General features: G+C 33.6%; 3 protein-coding genes across 5 annotated transcripts; 1 reads left to right on the plus strand and 2 right to left on the minus strand.

The window, feature by feature from the left end:
• Window positions 1-586: 586 nt before the first annotated feature.
• LOC146534077 (tRNA (uracil-5-)-methyltransferase homolog A) lies at window positions 587-5,787 on the minus strand. 2 transcript variants are annotated; one of them, XM_085194452.1, is made up of 11 exons: window positions 5,620-5,787; window positions 5,360-5,510; window positions 5,085-5,260; window positions 4,404-4,724; window positions 4,068-4,205; window positions 3,628-3,743; window positions 2,823-2,931; window positions 2,131-2,253; window positions 1,777-1,969; window positions 1,159-1,376; window positions 587-765 (listed from the first exon to the last, which is right to left on the minus strand). In XM_085194452.1, the coding sequence occupies exons 1-11, from the start codon at window positions 5,773-5,775 to the stop codon at window positions 658-660; spliced, it is 1,809 nt and encodes a 602-aa protein (XP_085050578.1). In that variant the 5' UTR covers window positions 5,776-5,787; the 3' UTR covers window positions 587-657. The 2 variants fall into 2 exon arrangements, with proteins under 2 accessions (XP_085050578.1, XP_085050577.1); XM_085194451.1 differs by having other exon boundaries at window positions 587-768.
• Window positions 5,788-6,372: 585 nt separating this feature from the next.
• On the minus strand, window positions 6,373-9,653 carry LOC146534078 (AH receptor-interacting protein-like). 2 transcript variants are annotated; one of them, XM_085194460.1, is made up of 6 exons: window positions 9,395-9,653; window positions 9,131-9,316; window positions 8,897-9,056; window positions 8,359-8,545; window positions 7,772-7,914; window positions 6,373-7,366 (listed from the first exon to the last, which is right to left on the minus strand). In XM_085194460.1, exons 1-6 carry the CDS (start codon window positions 9,398-9,400, stop codon window positions 7,146-7,148), a joined length of 903 nt encoding a protein of 300 aa, XP_085050586.1. In that variant the 5' UTR covers window positions 9,401-9,653; the 3' UTR covers window positions 6,373-7,145. The 2 variants fall into 2 exon arrangements, with proteins under 2 accessions (XP_085050586.1, XP_085050585.1); XM_085194459.1 differs by having other exon boundaries at window positions 9,390-9,646.
• A 235-nt stretch (window positions 9,654-9,888) lies between these two features.
• On the plus strand, window positions 9,889-23,982 carry Spt6 (transcription elongation factor Spt6). Its single transcript, XM_085194450.1, has 24 exons — window positions 9,889-10,075; window positions 10,188-10,278; window positions 10,574-10,773; window positions 10,991-11,110; window positions 11,443-11,600; window positions 11,969-12,099; window positions 12,200-12,315; window positions 12,704-12,876; window positions 13,188-13,341; window positions 13,636-13,778; window positions 14,063-14,197; window positions 14,603-14,757; window positions 15,194-15,315; window positions 15,929-16,116; window positions 16,301-16,466; window positions 17,321-17,463; window positions 17,682-17,776; window positions 18,141-18,318; window positions 19,282-19,468; window positions 19,706-20,638; window positions 20,972-21,219; window positions 21,579-21,783; window positions 22,084-22,180; window positions 22,265-23,982. Exons 1-24 carry the CDS (start codon window positions 10,037-10,039, stop codon window positions 23,284-23,286), a joined length of 5,199 nt encoding a protein of 1,732 aa, XP_085050576.1. The 5' UTR covers window positions 9,889-10,036; the 3' UTR covers window positions 23,287-23,982.
• Window positions 23,983-24,269: the final 287 nt, after the last annotated feature.

Here is a 24,269-nt window from a genome sequence, read left to right on the forward strand (position 1 = left end):
GTGAATTCCATTAATTTCATCAGTAATCGTTATAACTTAATTAAATTTGCCAGATTTTTTCATAAACATTATGAAAAAAGGTTATTATTAGTAGTTATAATAAACACAATAATAAGCTATATATTTAAATTATACACACTTATTTATTTTATATTGTCAATTAATTAGAGACTCTATATAGTGCTATTACTTTGGTTATTTTTAAAGGTAGATATTATGATAATTTTTAACGGAACTAGGTAAATGCGATATTCGTATTTACTCAGTAATATCAATATGTGTTGAGTATAATAATATATTCTATCTATGTATTTTGCAACACGTTAGTAAAAAATACGATCACCTTGACTAATAAATTAATTAGATAGTAAAAAAAATATTATAAACTTCCATTTAATAAAAAAATATTGAATTGTCAAAGTTTAGTAATAAAGTACGGGTATATATGAGTTATATCAGATCGACACTGATCTTGCATTGATTGTGAGCTGGATTTTCTTTCGTGTCAAAAAAATATATTAAAACTATTTTTCTTCACCACACACAGTGTTTTCAACATAATGTGTGGAAAAATAAACACAAGAGACTATTTAAAATAACATGATTTATTACTTATATTTAAAATATAATTAACAAGCATGTAAATATAATGTCACACTATTCTATATTTTCTTCTATTTCTTGTGCGGGTGGCGGTTTGCTTTCCGCACTGGGGACTTCTTGTTCCGTTTCAGGAACATTGGCCTCTACCTCACTGGAGGTAACCTGCTAAAGAGTAAAAATCACATATCATGTTTTTTATCCATACAATAAAGAGACCGTTCTAAAATTACGTCAAAGTCGTAGGTTTCCTATCATAATAATGTAGATTTCATTTTTGGATTTTTCTTGCTTTTCATTCGGTCGGTCAAAATCGAGTTTGAAGTTTCCGTTAGAGAAAGATACATACATACATACCAAGTTTATAAAAGCGTGTTAAAATAGTCGCAGCAGCACGAACGAATTTTGTTCGAACGAATTTTGTTCGAATCCCACACGGGGAAGTAAGGTACTTTCTATTCGTCGCTCCGATAACAAAACATAACGTTAAACAGAGCTCCACCAAGTTTCTAACACCTGTACCTAGCTAAAGACAAAATAAAATAAACTTAAAAATACCTCTCTTTCAAATAACACAGCTAATTCCATATGCTTAGTATGCGGGAACATGTCCACGGGAACTGCTCTTGTTGGTGTGAAGGGAGCACCCCTGAGCGTCTTCGAGGAAGGTCGGGCGAGGTCCACGAAGTTCTTTATGGCGGACGCCGGGCTGCACGATATGTATATCAAACGCTTTACTTTTTTTGTGTTTCTTAGTTGGGTTATTGCTCGCATATCTGTATGATTTAAATTAAATAAGTATCGCAGTATAAGTTTGAAGCAAGTCGAGGCGGGGGCACAAGTGTCTGTGTGACTTTAAACGCGGTAAGTGATACGCGGTTCGATTCCCACTCGAGGAGATAAAATGTTTAATATTTGAATTTCATTTCATTTAGTTAAGTTGCGTCTCCAGAGAACCAAGGGCAGTATATCATCAGCTTTCCCAGTTGAAGATTCCGTTTCTCACTTTCTTCTGAATATTCAATACATTGCGTATTAAATAGTGGAACTCAATGCCGGGGTTTTTTAATTGAGCGGGAAAACGAAAATTTCAAATAATCCATTCCCGTGCATGAGAATCAAAACCACGAGCGTCGCATTTACAATCACAGAAAAAAATATAACATTATCACTTACGTAATCCCGCCCTGGGAGGGTCTACAATAGCAATGATGTCGTCATTGGAGGTTCTTGCGAGGACCATGGGCAGTATGTCCTCAGCTTTGCCAGTGAAAAACTCACAATTCTCTATTTTATTCACTTCTGCATTTGATTTGGCATCTTTGACCGCTTCCGCTATCAGTTCTAAACCGAGAACTTGGTTACAATTCTGTTAAAAATATGCCAATTATTTTATTCATCAATGTTAATTATAAAAAAAAAGAAATAACCCAAAATTAAAAACGAAAATGAAAAGCCAAGTTCAGTAGAGCATATTGCAATCATGTTTCATAATGCAATCGTAAGTATAAAAAAAAAATATGCATATACCTTAGCAAAACATAGCCCAATGGTACCGGTCCCGCAGCATATATCAATAACAGTGGAGTCTTCCTTCACTTCGCTCATATCAATTGCACTTTGGTACAGGATTCCTGCCGCCGCTGTGTTTATCTGAAAAACCATACTATAAATAAAAATATTCAATATATACTTTTTAGGTTTAATTATTATAAGATCCAAAAATCATCAAATTCCTTGCTTGAGCTAAAAATTGTTAAATTTTATTTACACTACATTTTTTTCATATTTTGTACTACATAATATTTTTTTTTATAAATACTTATGGTAATCGTACGCACAGTTATGGAGATTTCTTGTCCATTCAAATTGTTTTTTTACAAATTATTCGATGGGATTTGGGAAGGCCAGTCGTGGCGCAAAGACTGGCAGGGTTCGATTTCCACTTGAGGAAATGAAATATTTTATAGTTTAATTTCATTCTGATGTCAATGATTTTAAAAAGTGAACTCCATGATTTTAATAATAATCTAAAATAATTTTAGACTTACAATAAACATAAAAAGTCTGACATGAAAGACTGACTCAATTTTTTTATTAATATTTTTTCATTAACTTTAACTAAGTAGATCATATTTATAATGAAAACAAAGGTAAAATAATAATCTCTCACAGTAAAATTATTAGCTTTGAATCTAAATAAAACAAATAAATCTCCTCACCTGGAAAAATGCTTCTGCAGATATCCTGAACTGCCTGCCCAGTATTGTGTCCACTATATGAGTTTCACCCATGAGATGCTCAGGTTTTGATCCATCTTCACCTACCCTCCTAAAATATAAGCGTATATAATTTGAATTTTTCCCTCGGGAAGAAAATAATCAAAGTAAGAAAACTCCTAAAATCAAATCTGCACTGCTATACTTACTTCCGGGCGGCCACGGCTTATCGTCATGATAATTTCACTTATTTTTTCAGCTACACGCTGTATTTCATATGTAGCAGGGTCCGCAGAGATAATCTAGTGTTAAAACATTCCGTTCTCCCTTTTTCGATCGATCGATTTTAAAATATTGTGTGTCCAAGTTTGAATCGAACAACCATCGTGTTTACAGTCACACGCTTATGTCTTAGCGCCATGCTGGCCTCAACAGTTAGATGCTTTCATAATATGTCATTGATCTCATTATATTAAAAAATATATATATTATATAAAAAAAAAATAGCTTCACGCTGTATCCTGCACACAGCAGGATAGGCAGAGGAAACCTAGTGTTAGGTTACACTCCGTTCCCTACTTTCTACCGAATTCTCGAGGCATTGCGTAGTGGCAGTACTCAACGCTGCGCTTTACCTCGACACCAGAGCTAAGAAATGGAAACATAAATTTAAATAAATATTTCGTCTCCTCGAGTGGATATCTAACCCACAACCAGTTGGATAAGTGGAAAAAATATACACGTCGGCAATGGGAAAAATATATTTTACATAAACTAATATAATATTGATTTAACATTTAGAACTTACTTTTTAGTTAACAACTGAAAGTATAACGATTTGATGCCCACTGCAATTGATTCTTCAGAACTAAAATACTCAACTAGTTGCTTCTTTAAATCTGCTAATTTTTCTTCTGTAAAATCCTTAAAAAAGTTTTAAATTTAATTTGTTTATTCTAACAATGAAATGTAATAAATGATATAGGAATAGATACTTACTTTTATTTACATAGCAAGAAGTGATTGATAACAAATATAAAAATAAAATTAAATTGAATAGAAAATAAAAAAAAATATTGAAGAAATAGATTGAGTTAAAACATATTTTATTAGAGGGGTAAGTACAATAGTTGTTGCTCTTTCTACATACAAAATGGAAGCATCAATCAATAAGAGAAAATATTTCAATGGGTTTGTTGAACCAACCTAAAAAAAATAATTAAGATATAGTTATATGTAAACATCTACCTGTGGATGCATTGCAATGATAAACATCAAGTCACCATTATATGATGATTCCCTCACAGTAAGATACCTCCAGAAACCAGAATAATCTGCTGGGGAAAATGGTGCCATCTCTGATTTACGGACAAATTCTTGGAATAACTAAAAATGTAAATCTTTTATAATAATTACATAATTATTTTATATTAAAAATTATTAGCTGTACTATCAGCATTGAATTGTGAAAAAAAAACTCCAACAAGCAAAATTTGCCTTATACTTATATGTAATAGGTTAATAAAAAAATATAAAATGATTTAATAGCAAATACCTACAAGACAATTCAAAAAGAAGACTTACAAGTACTGCTTTCTTAGTTTTATCAGGAATGTGTTTCATTCCAGCAACTGGGGCTACACCCACAGTTCCCGTCACATAACTGCCAAGCCTAAATCCAACAGTAGCCATTTTTGTTTCTTCATCTATACCAACAGTAAATTCACATTTGTTTCTATAACCCTCAGTTATAGGGGACTTTTGTATAGGTTTGACTTCAAAACTCACACCATTATATAATTTACGATTACTTTCTATTGTGGTCCGTTTCTCTTTGTAAATCTTCCACACTTCATTGTCAAATTTCATTAGCAAATTTTTGACTTCTTTCTCTTTAATTTTCAACTGAAATGAGAATAAAGATGTACTAAGTATGTTACAAATAAACTTTTTAATTACTTTTTTTGCATACAATATACAACTTTTTACAGATATAGGTATATTAAAAATGTAGTATTAAAAGTATTATGCTACTAATTAAAGAAATATTTCAGATTATTTGTTATTATAAATATAAACATGGGTATAGGGAACCTAATGTTAACACTCTGTATCCCACTTCCTGCCAATTTTTTACAAATTTCTTAATGAGTGAAAGAATCATTTCCTTGAGTGAGGATTAAGCACACAACAATCATGTACAGTCAGAAGCTATTCTAATGCTACATTAAGGACTCTTATTAATATTATCAAGTACTCTATTACCTGTTCCTCATAAGGCATTTTCCAATATGGTATAACAGCATCTTTCAGTCTTTCTTCCTGGCTTTTACCTTCATCTTCCTTCTTTTTTTTATTTTGAACTAATTCTTCTTCTTGCTTTCTCTTTCTCACAAGTGGGTCAGGTGCTGGTTTTGCTACCTCAGCTATTAATGTCTTTCCTTGAAGTAAATATGGAGAATCGTTATTTATTTTAATAAAATTGTAATATTAAATTGTACTACAATATGAGATTCTATTGTATCAAAATTTTTATTTACCTTTCCATGAATATCCATTTAAGGCTGCAATAGCTTTAGTACGTTCTTCATCATTTTGAAAACATGCAAACAACCAGTGACTACCATTTTTTGGTCTCTTGATCTTACTTGTGTTTAAACCCAGCTTATTATTCATTAACTTCTTCAATTCCTATAAGTATCACATGTTAATTAAAAAGTATTTAATAACTTAAATATTTATGAATAATAATAAATATGTTCTTAGTAAGTAAATGATATACATATATAATAATTCTTACTGCGATTCCATAAAACTTAGGTAACCCACGAACTTCTATTTTAAATTTCTCCGAAGAAAAGCCGCCACGATCTAAATAAGCGTATTCCTCACTATTATTTGCGTTTGGACCATTTTCTGCTTTTGTCTCATTTATATTTTCACTATCTTCTGACATTATAATAAAATTTTGAGAATAATTTAATTTTTCCCACGTCTTTAAAACTAAATAAACAAATTTTTAGGTTATATTATATATAGTTTTAGATCCAACGTGACATTGACACAAGTGAGCTGTAAATTATAAACATAAAATTATGAAGAAATACTAAATTTAAATTCGACTGTTTCTGATAATATTAGGAAAAAGTAAATAAATTATTAAAATTATGATCCCGAGTAGTGTACCTACTGGGATATTGATTGCTTTAAATTTAACATCCTTAATCTTTTTAAATGCAATTATTTTAATCTGTATTACGATCATTTAAACTTTAAAGAAATATATACATATAAAAAAACACAATGTATTATTATATTGAAAAACTTAAATTTAAGACTAATTTAGAAATTATTCTATATAAAAATGTACTGTTATTGAGTTCAAAATTATATTTATCTATTTATGGCACAGTCAGACTGTAAGCGGACTTGGTTATAAGCAATTGTGTAATGGTGTATGGTTGGTTATGAGTAATTGTGTTCTGTGGTTATAAGTTTGATTACCAATCAGGCCAATGAATCAATTTGCTTTAGAAAATTAATAGACAATAAATAAAAATAAAGGAATATTATATATTTTATTAATAAATACTATACACATAACATGAATAACATTACAACACTGCACAAAAATTATATTATGAAGATAACAGGTTACTAATAAAGTTAATGAAAGATTTTTCTTAGCTTCACGCTGTATTCTGTACATAGCAGGATAGGTAAAAGGATTTCTGGAAATCTTGTGTTTTGTCCTTGTAGAGATATTTTGTGGGGTAGAGGGCCTGGGAGCAGAGGGGAGGGGCTGAAACTTTATCCGATCCGAGACATCAGATTTTTTTCTTTAGTGATAAGGTAAATTATTTGTTTTAGTTTAAGGTGATATAAACCCGGACTACTTCGTCATGCCTATCGTAAGGTGCAGGCACGTTACGATAGGGGGAGAGTTCTTGGAATATTTCATTCCACTTTGCTTCTTGTTCTATTAAGTTAATAAAGGGTCCCAATAACATTTTTCTTACTAGTACAGACATATATATATATAGAGATTTTCATTACTTCGCCCTTGTTTTGGGTAAGGCGCGTCGTCGAGTTTCACTCAACATGTTATGCCTCCAGAATTCGGCGGGAAATGGGGACTGGAGTGTCTTAACTCTTGGCTCTCTCTGTCTACCCTGCTACGTGCAGGATACAGCCTGAAGCGGAAAAAAAAACTCTAATATATATTTATATTTTGTGCTGTTTAAGTGTTTCTAATAATTTTTAAGTAATTCATTGTGTTAAGTCTAAAATAAATACTTTATTTTATTATAAACTACCATAATACTGCTATGAGCTGTCATTTTCTGAAGTAAATAATTTTTTAAGGTTTTGTTTATCTTGTTCCGCTTTCTGTCGTCTCAATTGTTTGATATTTTCTAATTCTTTATCTATAATTATTTCCATTGTAGGATCGAGGGACTTCAGCTTTTTAAAATCTTCTTCGGCTGCATCTGGATTCCAAGCTCCCACATGAGCTTTGGCTCTCCTATATAATGCTTTTTCATTATCTAAAATAAAATAAAGATTGCATGAAATACAATTTTTTCAGCTTAACAGGATACTGTACCCTGCTTACAGCAAGGGACATTCTGTTTTGTATGTTTCACCCAACATTTAACACATTACTTATTCAGAAGTAGACTTAAACATTGCAATTTATCTTTACCATGGTGTTTGTATTGAACTAACAACCTTACATTCAAACACTGTCCCACTTAGTGGCATAGTGAGGGGGTCATCATGCCCCGGGCGCCGCTCATAAAGGAGCGCCAAATAGTCCGAAAAACTACCCCGGGTGCGAGTTAAGCTCGCTACGCCACTGGTCCCACTGCACCATGATGGTTTCAACTTTAAATCATTTTTATATTGTAATTGCAACATGTAGTATAACTAATAAAATAAAAATACAAAACCTTGATCATATTCCAGAACAGTGGTGCAGTGTTCTATAACAGCATAGTATTCACCTTTGACTAATTTACATTGTGCATAATTTAGAAGAATTGGCAGTTTCAATTTATTCAATTCTATCCATTCATCATCACATTTCCGTTCTCTGTAAAGTATTGTAGATTACACTATTTCTTCTTCTGTGTAGCTCAGAAATTCATATATTCCATAAATAATATAAATAATGATTTAAAGAATGTAGATATTTTTAAAAATCCAATTAGCTGTTTAAGATATTTAAAAATAACAGTTTGGTCCGTACATTAAAATAAATCTATTAATGTAAAAATAAAAATTCAGTAGTGTATCTTATCCATACATATTGGATACATCATTGAGTCAAAAGAATCAAATAATATTATAAATTAACAAAGGTTTCACCCGTATTTGGTGTAAAGTTAAAATAATATTTAACACAACAAACATGTTACTTTTTTTGTATTTTTTATGTAATAGAAAGAGATATTTGCAATTTATTGTTAAGCCTGCCTTTTGTACCTATTTGTATTAAGTAAAAACCTATAAGTAAATAAAGATTTATTAAACAGACCTTATCATCAGCTGTTCACATATAGCTAAAGCCTGGCTGTAAGCATCTTTAGCTTTATCATACAATTTCTGTCCATATAATTTGTTACCTTTTTCTTTTAATCCTGGTACTAGTTTTAATCTCTCTTCACTGTTGAGTTGCCATAATTCTTTTTCATATTCATTAGATGTTTCAACTTTTAATAGTTCTGTTGAAAATATATAATTTTTAATTATTGATATCAACTAGATTTATATATTATTTACAAATTAAGCAAAGAAAAGAATAATATATTTTAGATAATATGTCAAACTTTGAATATAACAAGACCCAAACCCACACCTCCTGAAAATCATTATGGGAATGAAGAAAATTAAAATATTAAATTTTTGATTCCTCTGATTGGGAGGAATAACCATTCCATAATCATGTAACTCTTAACCACTGCATATACAGAATGACACTTGAGCCAATGCGCCACTTAAGTCCCAAAGTATATTTGGATATTATAAAAACCTGAATATTTTTTCCAAAATATATTTGTCAAAGTTGCATTTACCTATAATAAACTCTAAATCACAAGGATTGTTAATAAAGTCATCTAAATCAGCATATCCAATACCCTCCGTATGCAAAGTCATTGTGCAGGTATGTTTCCTTTTTTGCTCTTGGCCTAATTCACGAAGTGTTTTTGACACAAATGGATAGGCATACACTAACTGAAAAATATAATAATGAATGTGTAATTTGACACAAATTTGATATTATAATTATACATATCAGTGTCCCGTACCTCTTTTTTTACTTTAAAACTTGCCACCTCTCCAACAGCCATCATTTTAACTATAGTCTCCCAAACTTCTAATTTGAATTTGTGTCCTATAACCAGGACCATGGGTTCTTTCTTACCAATACATTTGCTATCATCTAATAAAACTCTTGTTTTACCCAACTTCCACGTTTGGAAATGAAAATGTACCTGGTTTAAATAAAATATTCAAAAGTTTTTGTGTTTTTTAATATAATGTGTATGTATTATGTCAAAAATGTACCTTACTTCCATTAGCTATTGGCACATATTTTTGGCCTTTATGTATTATATTTTTTACTATTGGTGCGGATTTATCCATTGTATCAGATAAAGTTCACAATTTAATAGAATAGAATAGAAACACTATATCACTTTAACTATATAAATAGTCGAGTCGACTTCGCGATATTACTGTTGAAATAGAGATACATAAACTTAAACAGATTATTGTTTATCTATTTTTTTTAGTGACGACTTGTTGTGATTTGTGTTAAAATAATGAATAAATGACGTCAGAATACAGATGCAAGATAGAGAAATATTTCAATGCTGCTGATATTTAAATTCGATTAGCATTTAGAAAATAATATTTAACTGCGTTTATATTAATTATAATCGTATTTATAATACATATAATGACAATATAAATAAAATGAAAATATGATATTTAATTATGAATGCTTAGAATATGTACGTCGATAATAAATAAATAAAAGCCGATTTCCAAATGGCAACATTAAAAACATATATATTTGTCTATGTTGCGACTTTTAGTGATTTCTAATCGTAGGCTTTCTTTTCTCGTTTATATTTAGTAGTATTTAAATTTTAAAGGTTTTAATTTAGAATTAGCCTTAATTTAAGAGTAACTTTAGTTTATAAGTAGGCATGGCTGACTTTTTGGAATCTGAAGCAGAAGAAAGCGAGGTTAGTTCAAGAAAAACAATGCATGTATTTCATGTTTGATTACGACAACAAATTACTGTAATTATCTGACAAAGGACGATTAAAGAGTCATAATTAACAATAATATTTTAAGGTTGAGTCTGAAGATGATCAACCAGTAGAACGCAAAAAAGTCAAACGTAAAGCGGCTGTGCAGAGCGACGATGAAGATGATGAAGAAGAAGGTTTGATGCCTATCTATTTATTTCGAATACATTCTGAAGCAGTATTTAATGTATAATATTACAATTTTGAATTGTATTCTACTGTATTTGCTTAAATTTCGCTTCTATTGACTTTTCTTCTAATCATGTCAAGGTAAGTAGGGCACCCAAGAATTTGCAAATTATGAAGTTATAAATTGAATAGCATGCTATTGCTGCAGTTATAGTATTTTTTTAGGTGAAATTAGCTAATAAAGCACATGTTTTACTGATTATCCATTTATTTATTAATGTTTATACTTGTGCACTCCCATAGATGATGAAGAGCGTCTTCGCGAAGAACTAAAAGATTTAATTGATGATGCACCTATAGAAGAGTCTGGTAGTGATGGGGAGGATTCAGATGCAAGTGCAGGTCCTAAGAAAAGAAAGAAAAGTGATGATGAATTAGATGATAGATTGGAAGATGAGGATTATGACCTCATCGAAGAAAATTTAGGTGTGAAAGTAGCTAGGGTATGTGAAACTTAATCACTATATAATTCACAATAGTTTAATTAGTAAATAATTTATGTTAATGTTATTTGAGCCCTAATCTAAATGACTTTCTGAGAAACATAACCTATGAAGATAAGATGTTAAAGAAATGTTTTGTTCATATTATTACATATAATAGTAAAAATATATTGAAATGTTTTTTTATAATTATATATTCTTTTTTGGTTATTGACAGAACAAGTTCAAAAGATTACGTCGGTTAGAAGATGATGACAGTGACAATGAAGGTAATGATGATCCGGATTTGGAGAGAGAGGTTATTGCAGAAAAACTGTTTGTTGGTGGATCTGATGAGGTAATTGATTTAACAATAATACTTTATTTTTTTCCTTGTTTTATTTATATTTTTGTTATATATATATATATTGTTGTTGTCCCTTTTATAATACACCTTAATCACTTCAAAATGTTATGATGAGAAAATTTTAATAGTTCAATTTAAACATGTAAAGGTATCTAAATTCCAAAAAATAATTATTTGAAGTTGTAGTATTAGCTTGTTGGTTGAGTTGTGGAACTTAATACCAGACTTTGTCAATGTTAGAAACATTATGAGATATGAAAATTAAATAAATAAAATTAATACATAAAATAATTATAAGTAAAAAATACTATATTTTTTTATAGGAAGATGAAAACAGATCAGAATCAGCTGCACCCCGGGAAGTTGACTATGATGATGAAAATGACGATATGGAATCTGATGCAGACGACTTTATAGTAGATGGTGATGGTAGACCTATTGCAGAAAGGAAGAAAAAAAGGAAGCCTATATTTACGGATGCGTAAGTTGTTTATTATTAAAAAATATATATAATGGATTTTAACTGTATTTTGCAAAGTATTGTATATTGTTGTACATTGTACAAAATTCAGAGGCCAGGTTAATTTATTTTAAATTGATTATTTTGAAAAGGTTTCTTAATTTATATTAGGACCTGAAAAGTATTTGATTGGCTTGATTGTATTCAAGTAATGTGTTGTCTGTAAAAATAAAAATAAATGTAATAATTAATTTCTCTTCTTAGTCATATAATTTTATTACATTGAATTTCTAGATCTAAAATAAAACTGAATTTTTTTCTGTAAAGTTAAATTTATAATCAAGTTTACTTATCAGTGGGAGTTACTATAATCCTAATTTCATCTGCAGTTCATTACAAGAAGGTCAAGATATTTTCGGTGTTGATTTTGATTATGATGAATTTGAGAAATATGGCGATGAGTATGAAGACGAAGAGGAAGAAGATTTAGATGAATATATAGAAGATGAGGAAGAGGAAGGTAAGCTTAAATCAAAATAAATATAATAAACAAAAAAAAAAGTTTCAATTTCTAAAATGAATGACATACTTGGAATTAATTTGAGATTTTTTTATCAAAGGAGAAAGAAGAAGAACCAAAAAGGGCAAAGCAAAAAGGCCAAGTAAGAAATCTATTTTCGAGATATATGAGCCCAGCGAGTTGAAGAGAAGTCATTTCACCGATTTGGACAATGAGGTATGTAATTAGGCTTCATAACTTAATAACCAAACTTTTAAATATTTTCTTTGTGTAAAATTTCTTATCCAACAACAACAAATAAAATATTTAGTATTTTAATGAATTAACACAGTAAGTAAATAATTGATGCTGTAGACATATTTTTGAATTTTTTTTGTGAGAGAATTATTTTCATTTACTTGTTTTGGTAACAAGATAAATGCAATGACTCGAAAATTCATTACTAATAGTTTAAATAGTTAGTAATTTTTTTTTTAAATGTAGGTGGTGCATGGTTTACGCGGTGTTTTGATTCTAGGTCCTCATTGCCTACCCTGATATATGTGGGATACAATGTGAACTTAAAAAAATAAATCTCTCTCTCTAAACTCTTCATATTTATTAGATACGTAAAACGGACGTCCCTGAGCGTATGCAAATCAGAGAAGTGCCGATCACACCAGTGGAGGAAGGCAGCACAGAACTAGAGGATGAAGCTGAATGGATATATAAACAAGCATTCTTAAAACCTCCCGTGTCTAAAGCTGACCCTCAAGAGGCGAGAGAGCGTTCTAGACGGTTGGTTTCTTTTTTTCAAATTAGAACTGTGTTTAGAAAATATTACTGTTAGTTTAGTACTAAGTTCCATATATAAAATGCCACTGATAGCTGTATTTTTGTACATCTGTGTAACCACATCTATTTATGAGCAGTAGTTATTGAATTATGTGCAAAACTTACAGAGAGCTACAAACTAGTGGATTCCATTGTTCTTGTGTAGACAGACTATATATTCCTTTACTTAAATATCTATATCATATGTACACAAACCATTTTCAGTTCCATAAGTGGCAAAGATATAAGTTTATTTACAAAATATCTTTTTTTAGTGGTTCAAGTACAGTAGTGAAAATTCGTCAAGCATTGGACTTTATGAGAAACCAAACTCTAGAAGTACCTTTCATAGCATTCTATCGTAAGGAGTATGTGCAGCCTGAACTCAGTATCAACGATCTGTGGAAAGTTTATAAATATGATGCAAAGGTGAATATTTATAAGAATTTAATTTAGATTTTCAATAATCTGGTATCTCATACCTTAGTAAATTTATGTTTGAGTGATATTTATGGCTGTTTAGTCATTTTCATTCATCTCTTTAGATTTTGTTATACTACATGTGATGTCTCTTAAATAAAGAGAAAACGAAAAAAAAGGTTATATATCTCTTCCCCACTCAATTTTTTTCTATATCATACAATCTCATATTATTTAACATAATAATATTATTTTAAAGATTTCATTACTTTGTAAAGTAACCATGTTTTACGTTTATTTTAGTGGTGTCAATTAAAGCAACGCAAAGAGAATTTGTTACGCCTAGTAGAAAATATGCGGGAATTCCAGTTGGATAAGGTAATGGCTGACCCTGACGCACCAATTCCAGAAAACATGCGACTTATAAGAGATGAAGATATTGAAAGGTAATATACTGGTTATTATTTTATTTTTAGGTATAATTTGTTATCTGTGACATGATGATTGAAATTACATATTTTAATATGTGAAAACTAAATCCACATCATGTATAAATAAACTGATATTTTGCTTAGAGTGTCTGTTGCATCTTACGTACCTATTCTTAGTTAGGAAGTTAGTTAAAAGTTGATATCAATTTAACCAAAATACGAAATATGTACTTAATTATGTTGTATGTAATATGTCACGTAACATTTTTATCAAAATTAATTTAGTGTGTATGTTGCAGAATGAAAAATGTACAAACACCGGAAGAACTACGCGATGTTCACACACACTTTCTGCTATACTATTCTACCGACTTACCAGAAATGCAAAGATTACAGCGCACTAAAGAAAAAAAAAGGGAGCTCGAGGATAAGAAGTAAGTGATTTTTATATCGATTTTATTGTTATTCATGTAACCACATGTTTATGTTTTGAATTATCTTTTTAATTTATATTATTAAAATAAAATAACTAAATTATAATTTGTCGTCGTGGCGCAGCGGCATAGTGGCAAAGGTCGTGACTTAACGTGATTAAATGAGATGAAAGTGAAAGCAGTGTTCATTTACGGAAATGAATTACTTATATTTCCTCGTATTGACGAGACAAGGCGTGACGTTAGATTCTGCCACTCAACACAATGTCAAGAAAATTATGAAAAAAGTGGGGAAGAGAGGGTCTCAATAATATTTTCTTTTTTCTTTCTAACTTGCTAGATATGCGCATAGAACGTGAAGTAAAAAAAAAAGAAAACAAATTTAGATTTTTATTCTTTTAACAGAAAACAAGCACGTGAAGACGCTGAAAGGAACGGTGAAGATCCTGACGAAGCTGTAGCTGCGGTAGACGCTGCACAACCAGACGATGAAGAGCCCACTGAAGTTAAATATGCTGTGCGATCTGGGCCCTATGAACTTTGTAGGAAGGCTGGGATTGGTTAGTTTAGAGTTTTGTTTTTAAATTTTATATCTTGTAGTTTGATTTTATTTAAGTTAATCTGTTTATCAAAAATTAAATCTGCTTCACACTGTATTCTATCATCTAGTGTTAAGCCACTCCGCTCCCTACTTTCACCGAATTCGTGTTGAGTGGCGGAACTCAACGCTGCATTTTGCCTCAACACCAGAGTGAATCAAATGAAAATATAAACTTAAGAAAATATTTCATTTCCTCGAGTGTAGATCGAACCCACAACCAGTCGATTTTAAAGTCAAACTTTGTGTCCCTGCTCCAAGACTAGCCACAATATTCTATTTATCGTTGAAAAGAAAAGCTTGATGAGTATTTTAGTTTTTTACTTTATTGGTATGTTCCATAACTTTATGTAACTTTTAACCATTTTTTTCATATCCTAAATTTTCCTCTTCAACAGAGCCTTTAGTAAAAAAATTTGGTCTGAGCCCTGAGCAGTTTGCGGAGAACGTGCGGGATAATTACCAACGACACGAAGTGGAACAGCCACCTGTGCCGCCTTTGGAGGCTGCGGAATCGCTTGTATGTTTGTTTTTATTAATAGGATTTGAAAATTGTTCTTCTGTCAAATATTTAGAAAGTAATAAAGCACAAAATCTCAATTAAGTATGGATGTGTAATCACATTTGTGGATGACTGATTGATGGAAATATGACTATGCGTGTGGATATGAATTCACATGTGTAAATATACAATACAGTATGTGGATGTATTTTTCCTCATAAGTGAATTTCTGTTTCTTATGTGTTTTGACAATGTGCACATATTGAGCTTTGTAGGGCTTTTCTTGAAAAACTAAAACAAAAGATGCAGCGGACATAAACTCATTTAAATAAATTGATATAGTACAGTACAGTACATTTTACGGAGAGCGTATAATATTAGCTTATTTTATCATACACGCGCAAGTAGCAGACGGTAGTGCAAAAGTAAACCACGCGGTGTACATTGCTGGCATGCAACTACAACAGGAGCCTCTATTATTTTGATGTTTATTAATAATTAAAAAGAACTTTTTTTAATATTCTTATGCACTTCCTGCATATCCATCACACAATATGTTGCTTTATATTTTATCCTCTCTGCACAATATGCAGAGAGGATAAAATATAAAGCAACATATTTTGTCGTCCAGGCGCAGGCGGCTGGCGGCGGCGCGACGGAGGCGGTGCGGCGAGCGGTGTACATGTGCGGCGTGCAGCTGGCGCGCGAGCCGCTCCTGCGTGCTACGCTGCGTGACGCGCTGCGCGAGCGCGCCACTCTCAGCGTGCGGCCCACGCCGCGCGGTCTCAAGGAGATCGATGAGGGGCACGCTTGTTTCAGGTGGGGTATCTTTTAGGATAGGTTATTGACGATATATTTTTAAGGTTCCGTATTTCCTTACTGATTTAGAATCTGAGGGCTAAAATAACTATTCTTACATATTATGCAAATTACATTTTGTACAAATGTGCAGTGTAATAAATATAAAAAGAAATTAAACACTTTAACATTATTTTTTTTACAGTATGAAATATTTGAAAAAAAAACCAGTCCGCGATCTCACCGGGGATCAATTCTTAAAGCTTTCTATAGCTGCAGAAGATAAGTTATTGGAAATCAGCATCAGCGAACAAATTGAAGGCAACACCGGACCTAGTTATTTAGAAGAATTGAAACAGTTGTATCAGAAAGTAAGTTTAAATAATAAATAATTTTCCTTACATTTTTCTATGAGGAGATTGTGAAATGTGGCTTAAATGGATATTTAGTTATATAAATTTAGTAGGTTGCTATTTAAATTTTTGTAATTTTTTTAGTAGTGCTATTTAAATTTAAATTATTTTAATAGTTAATGCCTAATCTTAAAATATTTCTTGGCTATGATATATCTATATATATAAAAGGACTTGTCGTGAGGACAAGTCCTTTTATATATATAGACTGTGACTGAGGTAAGACGCGCGCACAGCCGTAACCGCTGATGGTAGAAACGTGAAATTTGGACAGATGTTTACTTTCGTAATCTGGACATCCACTAAGAAGGGATTTTTAAAAATTTTAACCCTAAAGGGGTGAAATAAGGGTTGAAAGTTTGTATGGAAAAAAAATTAAATCGGCACCGATCTTATAAAATTTGAAATTCAGACTTAAAAGTATTTAATTAAACACATGTTTTATGGTTTTCTATAATTCTCCCGCTAAGGGTGCAAATAAGGGGTTGATAGTTTGTATGGAAAAATCTTTATTCACACCGCCGATTATTATAAAATTTGAAATTTAGACTCTTAAAAATATGTCATTGAATACATGTTTCGTGGCTTATTAGAATTCACCCCTAAATAAGCAAGCGAAGCTGCGCGCGTCCGCTAGTATTACATAAAAATGAAATCTATAGTTCCAATCTTTCATCCACATTTGTTTAAATAGTTGTTTCAAATAGTTTATAGTTTAATTAGATAGTATATAGTAAAATTGTTGGATTATCGAAGATATTATTGGTTTTAATTAGGGTTTTTGAATTACATTTACACTTAAAACATTTTAGGATGAATTTGCTGCAACTGTACAAGCGTGGAACGAATTACGAGCGGAGGCGGTCACTCTGGCGCTCGTTAAAATTGTCATGCCTGAACTAAGAAGAGAGCTACATGCAGTTCTTTTACAGGAGTCCAAGGAGTATGTGTTAAAGTAAGTTGAATTTATTACTGTGAAGAATCTTAAAGTAGTGTAACTAATTTGTTAACATTATTGACATTTTGAAATTATTAACATGAATTCTTATACCCTTTCAAAGCTAGATATAGAAAAGTTTTATTGAATTTTGGTAAAAAAAATAATTTTAAGTTTTGGCTTTTTACTGGTCTTGTTCTTGTTTTACAAATATTTAAAGAAGTAAATTTATCTAGATGCTGTCGTCGTAAGCTGTACGATTGGTTAAAGGTAGCTCCATATGAGTCCAGAGTGTCTGACGATGATGATGAAGAATGGGACACAACCAACGGTAACAACACGAGTATTTAAAAAACACAGAACTGAAATTAAAAAAATATTGCGAAATCTATATATTTTTTTAGATAATCATACAGAAGTTGAGATTTCTACTAATAATAATATAAACTACTTATCTGTGAAAAAAATGTATACACTAACAGTAATCGAATTAATTGGTACATAATTTAATTAAGTCATTAATAAATAATAAATTATTTTGAAGAAACGACTCAATGCCATTCAGGCATTTATTTCTATTGTTTCGACTTAGCAAGTTGCTATTTCAATTGTTGTTTTATTTTAGTAAACAATGCTTAATGTTAAGTAATTATTTAAATATTTAAAAATAATAATTTCCGGTCGCTTGTGGGCAGGTCTGCGCGTGATGTCGCTGGCGTACATCCCAGACCGCGCGCACTGCGCGTTCGCGTGCGTGGTGGCGGGCGCGGAGGTGGCAGACCACCTGCGCCTGCCGCACGTGCTGTGCCGACGCAACGCCTGGGACGCCACCGAGCGCCGCAACAAGGAGGCCGACATGGCCGCTCTCAGGCGGTGAGTTTGGGGAGGTTACTATGGGGCTACTGATTTTTAAATTTAGAATTTGTTGACTTTTATATTAGTGAGACTCCCTAACTAGTATGAGATCGGTGTGTGCTGCTGTTCCGGTACAGAACACACAGATTATGAAATGAATTTCTTGACTTTTATATTAGTGACGCTCTCTATCTATGTAGTATGATGTCACAAATTTTGTAATTATCCAGTTAGAAATTATTAAATAAAATTATTTTCGTTTATAAGAGTTTCATACCGTACGGTCGACGAGTAGTAGCCGCTAATAACTTAGCGTCTCTTAACTTAATCGCATTGTTCTCTCGACTGGAAAATAATTAAATGTAACGAAAATCTTCAAACATAGGTATAGCCATCTACTGAAGGCAGTCGCGACTTGTCGACCGTATACTATACTCGGGGGAGAAGTTTAGACGTGACTATGATATGGGGACAGCCATAAACGACTAACTACTTTGTTGGGGAAGGGTGGAACGGTCAGCGCTCCTTTTACGGGAACAGCAAATAGGATAAAATATTTAAAACTCATACCTGAAGAAATTAATCAAGAGTACCTCAACAGTTTAGACGTAGGATTTTTTTTCATTTCACAATGTTTATGTATCTGCGGGTGACGCAGTTACGCATAGACGTAAACACTCACTACTACAAAAATACTATTAAAGGTTTAAATAACTTTGAACATTACCGTCAATACCTACTACTCGATTTCGGAATTAGGCATTTGCGGCGGTGTCCCTTTGATAGGTTTATGTGTGCATGCGTCGTCCTTAACAAATGGTGTTTTATTTACAACGATAATTTATTGATTTTGTTTGAAAAAAAAAACTTTTTCTTTTTCATTTTTCGGGAATATTTTTTTTAATTGTTTTATAGAGTAGTTAAAACTGTGGTTTCATTTGAAGTGGTGCTGACAAAAATACTCTGTATAATATATTACAGATTCATACTACGTAAGAGGCCGCACGTGATAGTGATAGGCGGTGAGTCCCGTGAGGCACTCAACATAAAGGCGGATGTAGCCGAGTGTGTCCAACAATTGGTAGAAGACGAACAGTTCCCCCGAATCCCCGTTGAAATAGCCGACAATACTATTAGTAAAATATACAGCAATAGTATTAAAGGACGGGTGAGTTTGGAATTAATTTGTTATTTTTATAGCAAAATTCATTAATCATACTTATTTAAAAATAATAATTATCTTTCCTAAGTGTGGATGAACACTTTAAAAATGTTTATCAATCATTTTTTTGAATACAAACAACACCAAATAAAATTATATAAACAAATAAAATTATATAAACATATCAAACATAATGCAGCATATTGATTAGTCAAAAATAAAACAACATATTGGTTATTACAGAACGACTTCAGAGAGTACCCAGACACGCTACGTCAGGCTATTTGTCAAGCTCGTCTATTACAAGATCCCCTAATGGAAATATCACAGCTTTGTGGACCAGACGAGGAAATATTATGTCTAAGATACCACCCCTTACAAGACCATATAGCCAAAGAGGATTTACTAGAAGGAATTGAATTAGAATTTGTGAATAGAGTGAATGAAGTTGGTGTAGATGTAAATGAGGCAGTGCTGACAGGTCGGGGGACTGAGTTATTACAATTTGTATGCGGCTTGGGTCCAAGAAAGGCTCAAGCCTTAATAAAACTATTTAAACAGACCAATCAGAAATTAGAAAACAGAACGCAATTGGTGACTCTGTGTCACATGGGTCCAAAAGTGTTTATAAATTGTTCAGGTTTCATCAGAATCGATACAAGTAGTTTGGGTGATGGTACTGAAGCATATATAGAAGTGTTAGATGGATCTCGAGTTCACCCTGAAACTTATGAGTGGGCGAGGAAAATGGCGGTGGACGCTTTGGAATATGAGGATGAAGATGCAAATCCTGCAGGAGCATTAGAAGAAATTTTAGAAGCACCAGAGCGATTGAAGGATCTTGATTTAGATGCGTTTGCAGAAGAATTAGAGAGACAAGGCTTTGGTAATAAAAGTATAACTTTATATGACATTCGAGCGGAATTGAACTCTAGGTACAAGGACCTTAGGGTACCTCACCGATCAGCAACTGCTGAGGAGTTATTTGATATGCTAACAAAAGAATCGCCCGAAACATTCTTCGTAGGAAAAATGGTTTTGGCAAGTGTGATAGGCATTACTCATAGGAAACCCCAAAGAGAAATGTTAGACCAAGCAAATCCTGTAAGAAATGATGAGACTGGCTTATGGGAGTGCCCCTTCTGTCATAAAAATGACTTCCCTGAGCTATCCGAGGTAAGCTCCATATTTAATTATCGTTAATATTTCGATGCTTTAGTGACCGTAATCTTATCTTAAACAGATTTAACTTACTTTGATGAAATATTTGACTTGATTAATTTTGACTTGATTATATTAGCTTTTAAATATATTTTTATATGCTATATGATATTATGCCATGATGCCAAAAAAAGTGAAAATAGAAATACTATATTATTAAATTATGGAGAAAGGAAATGAAAGTAATATTTAATATGCCACGTTTTCTCTTTCTACGACAGTAGCGTAAATGTTTAAAACATAAAAATAAACAAATATATTTTCACCCTTCCTTTTTTATTATTAAAGGTATGGAACCACTTCGACGCCGGAGCATGTCCTGGACAAGCGACCGGCGTCCGTATCCGCCTAGACAATGGCCTATCTGGCTACATACACATAAAGAACTTATCAGACAGACATGTCACGGATCCCACGGAGAGAGTGAGGATAGGACAGACAATACATTGTAGGATATTGAAGGTGGATGTGGAACGTTTCTCCGTCGATTGTTCGTCGAAATCCTCGGATTTGTCGGATAAGAATAATGAGTGGAGGTTAGTTTTTAGATGTTTTTTTATATTTCGTTATATTTTTTTACGTACGAATATTATGCCATCGTGACGTATCTGACGGTATTGTTGGAATAAATTAAACAAGCAAAGTAAAATGTGCGGTTAAAAAATGTGTGCTTAGAGAAAGAGAGAGAAAATGGAGTGTTTTAACACTAGGTTTCTAGGTTTCCTTGACCTGAAACCTGAATATGTCTCGAATTTTGGCGGAAAGTGGGAAAGGGAAGGACTTGACTCTATCTCTATGCCTACCTTGCTATATGAGAAAAAGTCTGGAGTTATATATTATAATAAATTTTACATTTAAGGATGATAAATAATATGAATCCGTTTTTTTATTTTAGACCATCTAAAGATCCTTATTACGATCAAGAAAGTGAAGATAAAGATGTACGTAAAGACACAGAGGCGAAACAAACTAAAGAACGAATGCAATATGTGAAGAGGGTCATAGTGCATCCAGCTTTCCATAATATTAGTTTTGCTGAAGCCGAGAAACTTATGGAGAATATGGCTCAAGGAGAAGTTATTGTTAGGCCTAGTAGTAAGGTATGTGTGTGTAATTTTTACAATAATATTTAAATAGATAGCATGTCTCTTGTTTAGCTTCAGGTTAGGTCAGGTTCCACAAAAATTCCGAGACTTTGTTGAGCAACGGAATGTAATACCGCGCTTTGTCTTGTTTATTAGAGAAAAAAAAAATGAAAATAATTCATTTTCCTGACTGGTAATAGATATGCCTCTGCTGAAACTTACATAGATTTTATTTATAGTTTTTTTTAGTAGTCTTTTTGCATACAATATATTATTTATGTAGAATGGCTTTAATGAAAAACCTTAATATTACAGGGTTCTGATCACCTCACTGTGACATGGAAGGTGGCAGAGGGCATATGCCAACACATTGATGTAAGAGAGGAGGGTAAAGAAAACGCTTTCTCTTTAGGTTTGTATTTAATTTTATTTGGAATGTTGCTATTGTTATAGTAAAAGTTATACATAAATTACAAATTATATTTTGCTGAATTAGGTCGGAGTCTATGGATACAAGGATCAGAATTTGAAGACTTGGATGAAATTATTGCTCGGCACGTGACGCCCATGGCGGGACACGCTCGTGATCTCATCGCATACAAGTATTACAAGAACCTCGGCGGTATGAGAGATAAAGCTGAAGAGATTCTTAAAGAGGAAAAGGGAAAGAATCCTAATAAAATTCATTACGTAATATCCGCAGCGAAAAATCACCCCGGCAGGTTCCTGTTATCTTATCTACCCAGGTCTCGATGTACCCACGAGTATGTATCCGTGACGCCCGACGGGTACAAGTTCAGGCAGAGAATGTTTGACTCACTGGGAGGGTTGCTCAAATGGTTCAAGGAGCACTTCCGGGACCCGCCGCCCTCCGGCACTCCCGTGCAGCGCACGCCCGCGCTGCGCACGCCGCACGGCCTCACCTCTTCCGCCTACCACACACCGGCGCTGCACACGCCCGCGCCCGCCTACCTCAACACGCCATACACGCCCTCCGCGCAGACGCCCTACATGACGCCCTTCGCCGCCACGCCGCGCCAACCCGACTTCCTGGCGCCCGCCGCGCCGCGCCCGCTCCCGCTCCCCGTCTACGCTGAGCCCTCCGACTGGCAGAAGGCGGCTGAGGATTGGGTGCGTCATCGCTCCGTGCGCGATACGCCCGCCACGCCCTCCTCGCCCGCCACGCCCGCCACGCCGCGCACAGATTCCGGCCGCGCCTCGCGCCACGACGCACGAGCCACGCCGCGCCACGACGCCCGCAGCACGCCGCGTCACGACGCGCGCAGCACGCCGCGCCACGACGGGCGCGGCACTCCACATAGCCACAGCAGCCATGGCCACGGACATGGCCATGGTCACGGCCACGGCCACGGACACGGCCACGGACACGGGCACGGACATGGACACAGCTCGGGGCGGTCGTCGCGTGCGCACTCGTTGCGTTCAACGCCGCACACCAACACGTCGCCGCGCTCCATGTCGCTGGGCGACGCGACGCCGCTCTACGACGAGAACTAGATCAAGACTGAACGTTCATCGGATACGTTTTTATTTTTATACCAATCGGAGCTCTCGCTCCTCGCATGGCTCGCGCTTAGGATTTAACACAAGATCTTCCTTTCGACCTCATGTTAGTGCCGTCAGTATGCGAAATCATTCACCTCGATGGTTATGACGTATGTTCAGCGTTAACTGCGTCCAAGCGTGCTGTGTATATATATACATATTTACGGGAGTAATCGTTTTATATTAATTAGACATACTGTATTCTCTTTCTATACTCTTTCATGTTCTTCTTTGTGTAAAGCTCCGATTTTCTATAAAATGAGTGTAACTTCCTGAATTAGCTAAATCAATTGACACAGAGGCCTCAATAGATAGCAAAGGTTAAGGGTAGAAGATTTTAATAAATCAATGTAGTGCGATCCAGCACGTTTATTCAGTTTTGTCCATAATGTTATACAATTATGAAACTATTTATTATTTAAATCACGTCAAATGTAGGCAATAACGATTGTATGTCTATATTTTTTTAATCTACAAATCAGTTGGTAGCATGCTTATCTTTCTGAATACGTAAGTAAGAGGTAACCAGAATGATATTACAGCCCACAATGAAAACAATAGAAATGCCTTACAGATGGTTAGTGAGAACAGATGCGTGGTGTACTCTGCGCGACTTGCGGGAAACTAATAAAATATTATGACAAAGTATATATGAATTTTCAATATTATACTTCCCTATTTCATCCTTCCTTATAGTAAAAACTTAGCTTAACGTTGGACTTCTAGCAGGGTCGCCAGGGACAACGGGGCGCCAAATGCTACGGTCGCTGCATACCTCTTTCGCCGCATCTTTTTAGCAATTCTTTCATCACTCATTCCAATCGTTCGACGTGCCCAAACCACCTGACCACGTTCTTCATTCTCACCGTGACGTAATACCCGCATCCTTGTTTCAACAGCCGATTGGATGTCAAACTAAGGCGACATGCCATCTC

The sequence above is a fragment of the Heliconius melpomene genome, chromosome 12, assembly GCF_056956725.1.
Source record: "Heliconius melpomene rosina isolate 202511_hmr_F chromosome 12, ASM5695672v1, whole genome shotgun sequence".
Classification (NCBI taxonomy): domain Eukaryota; kingdom Metazoa; phylum Arthropoda; class Insecta; order Lepidoptera; family Nymphalidae; genus Heliconius; species Heliconius melpomene.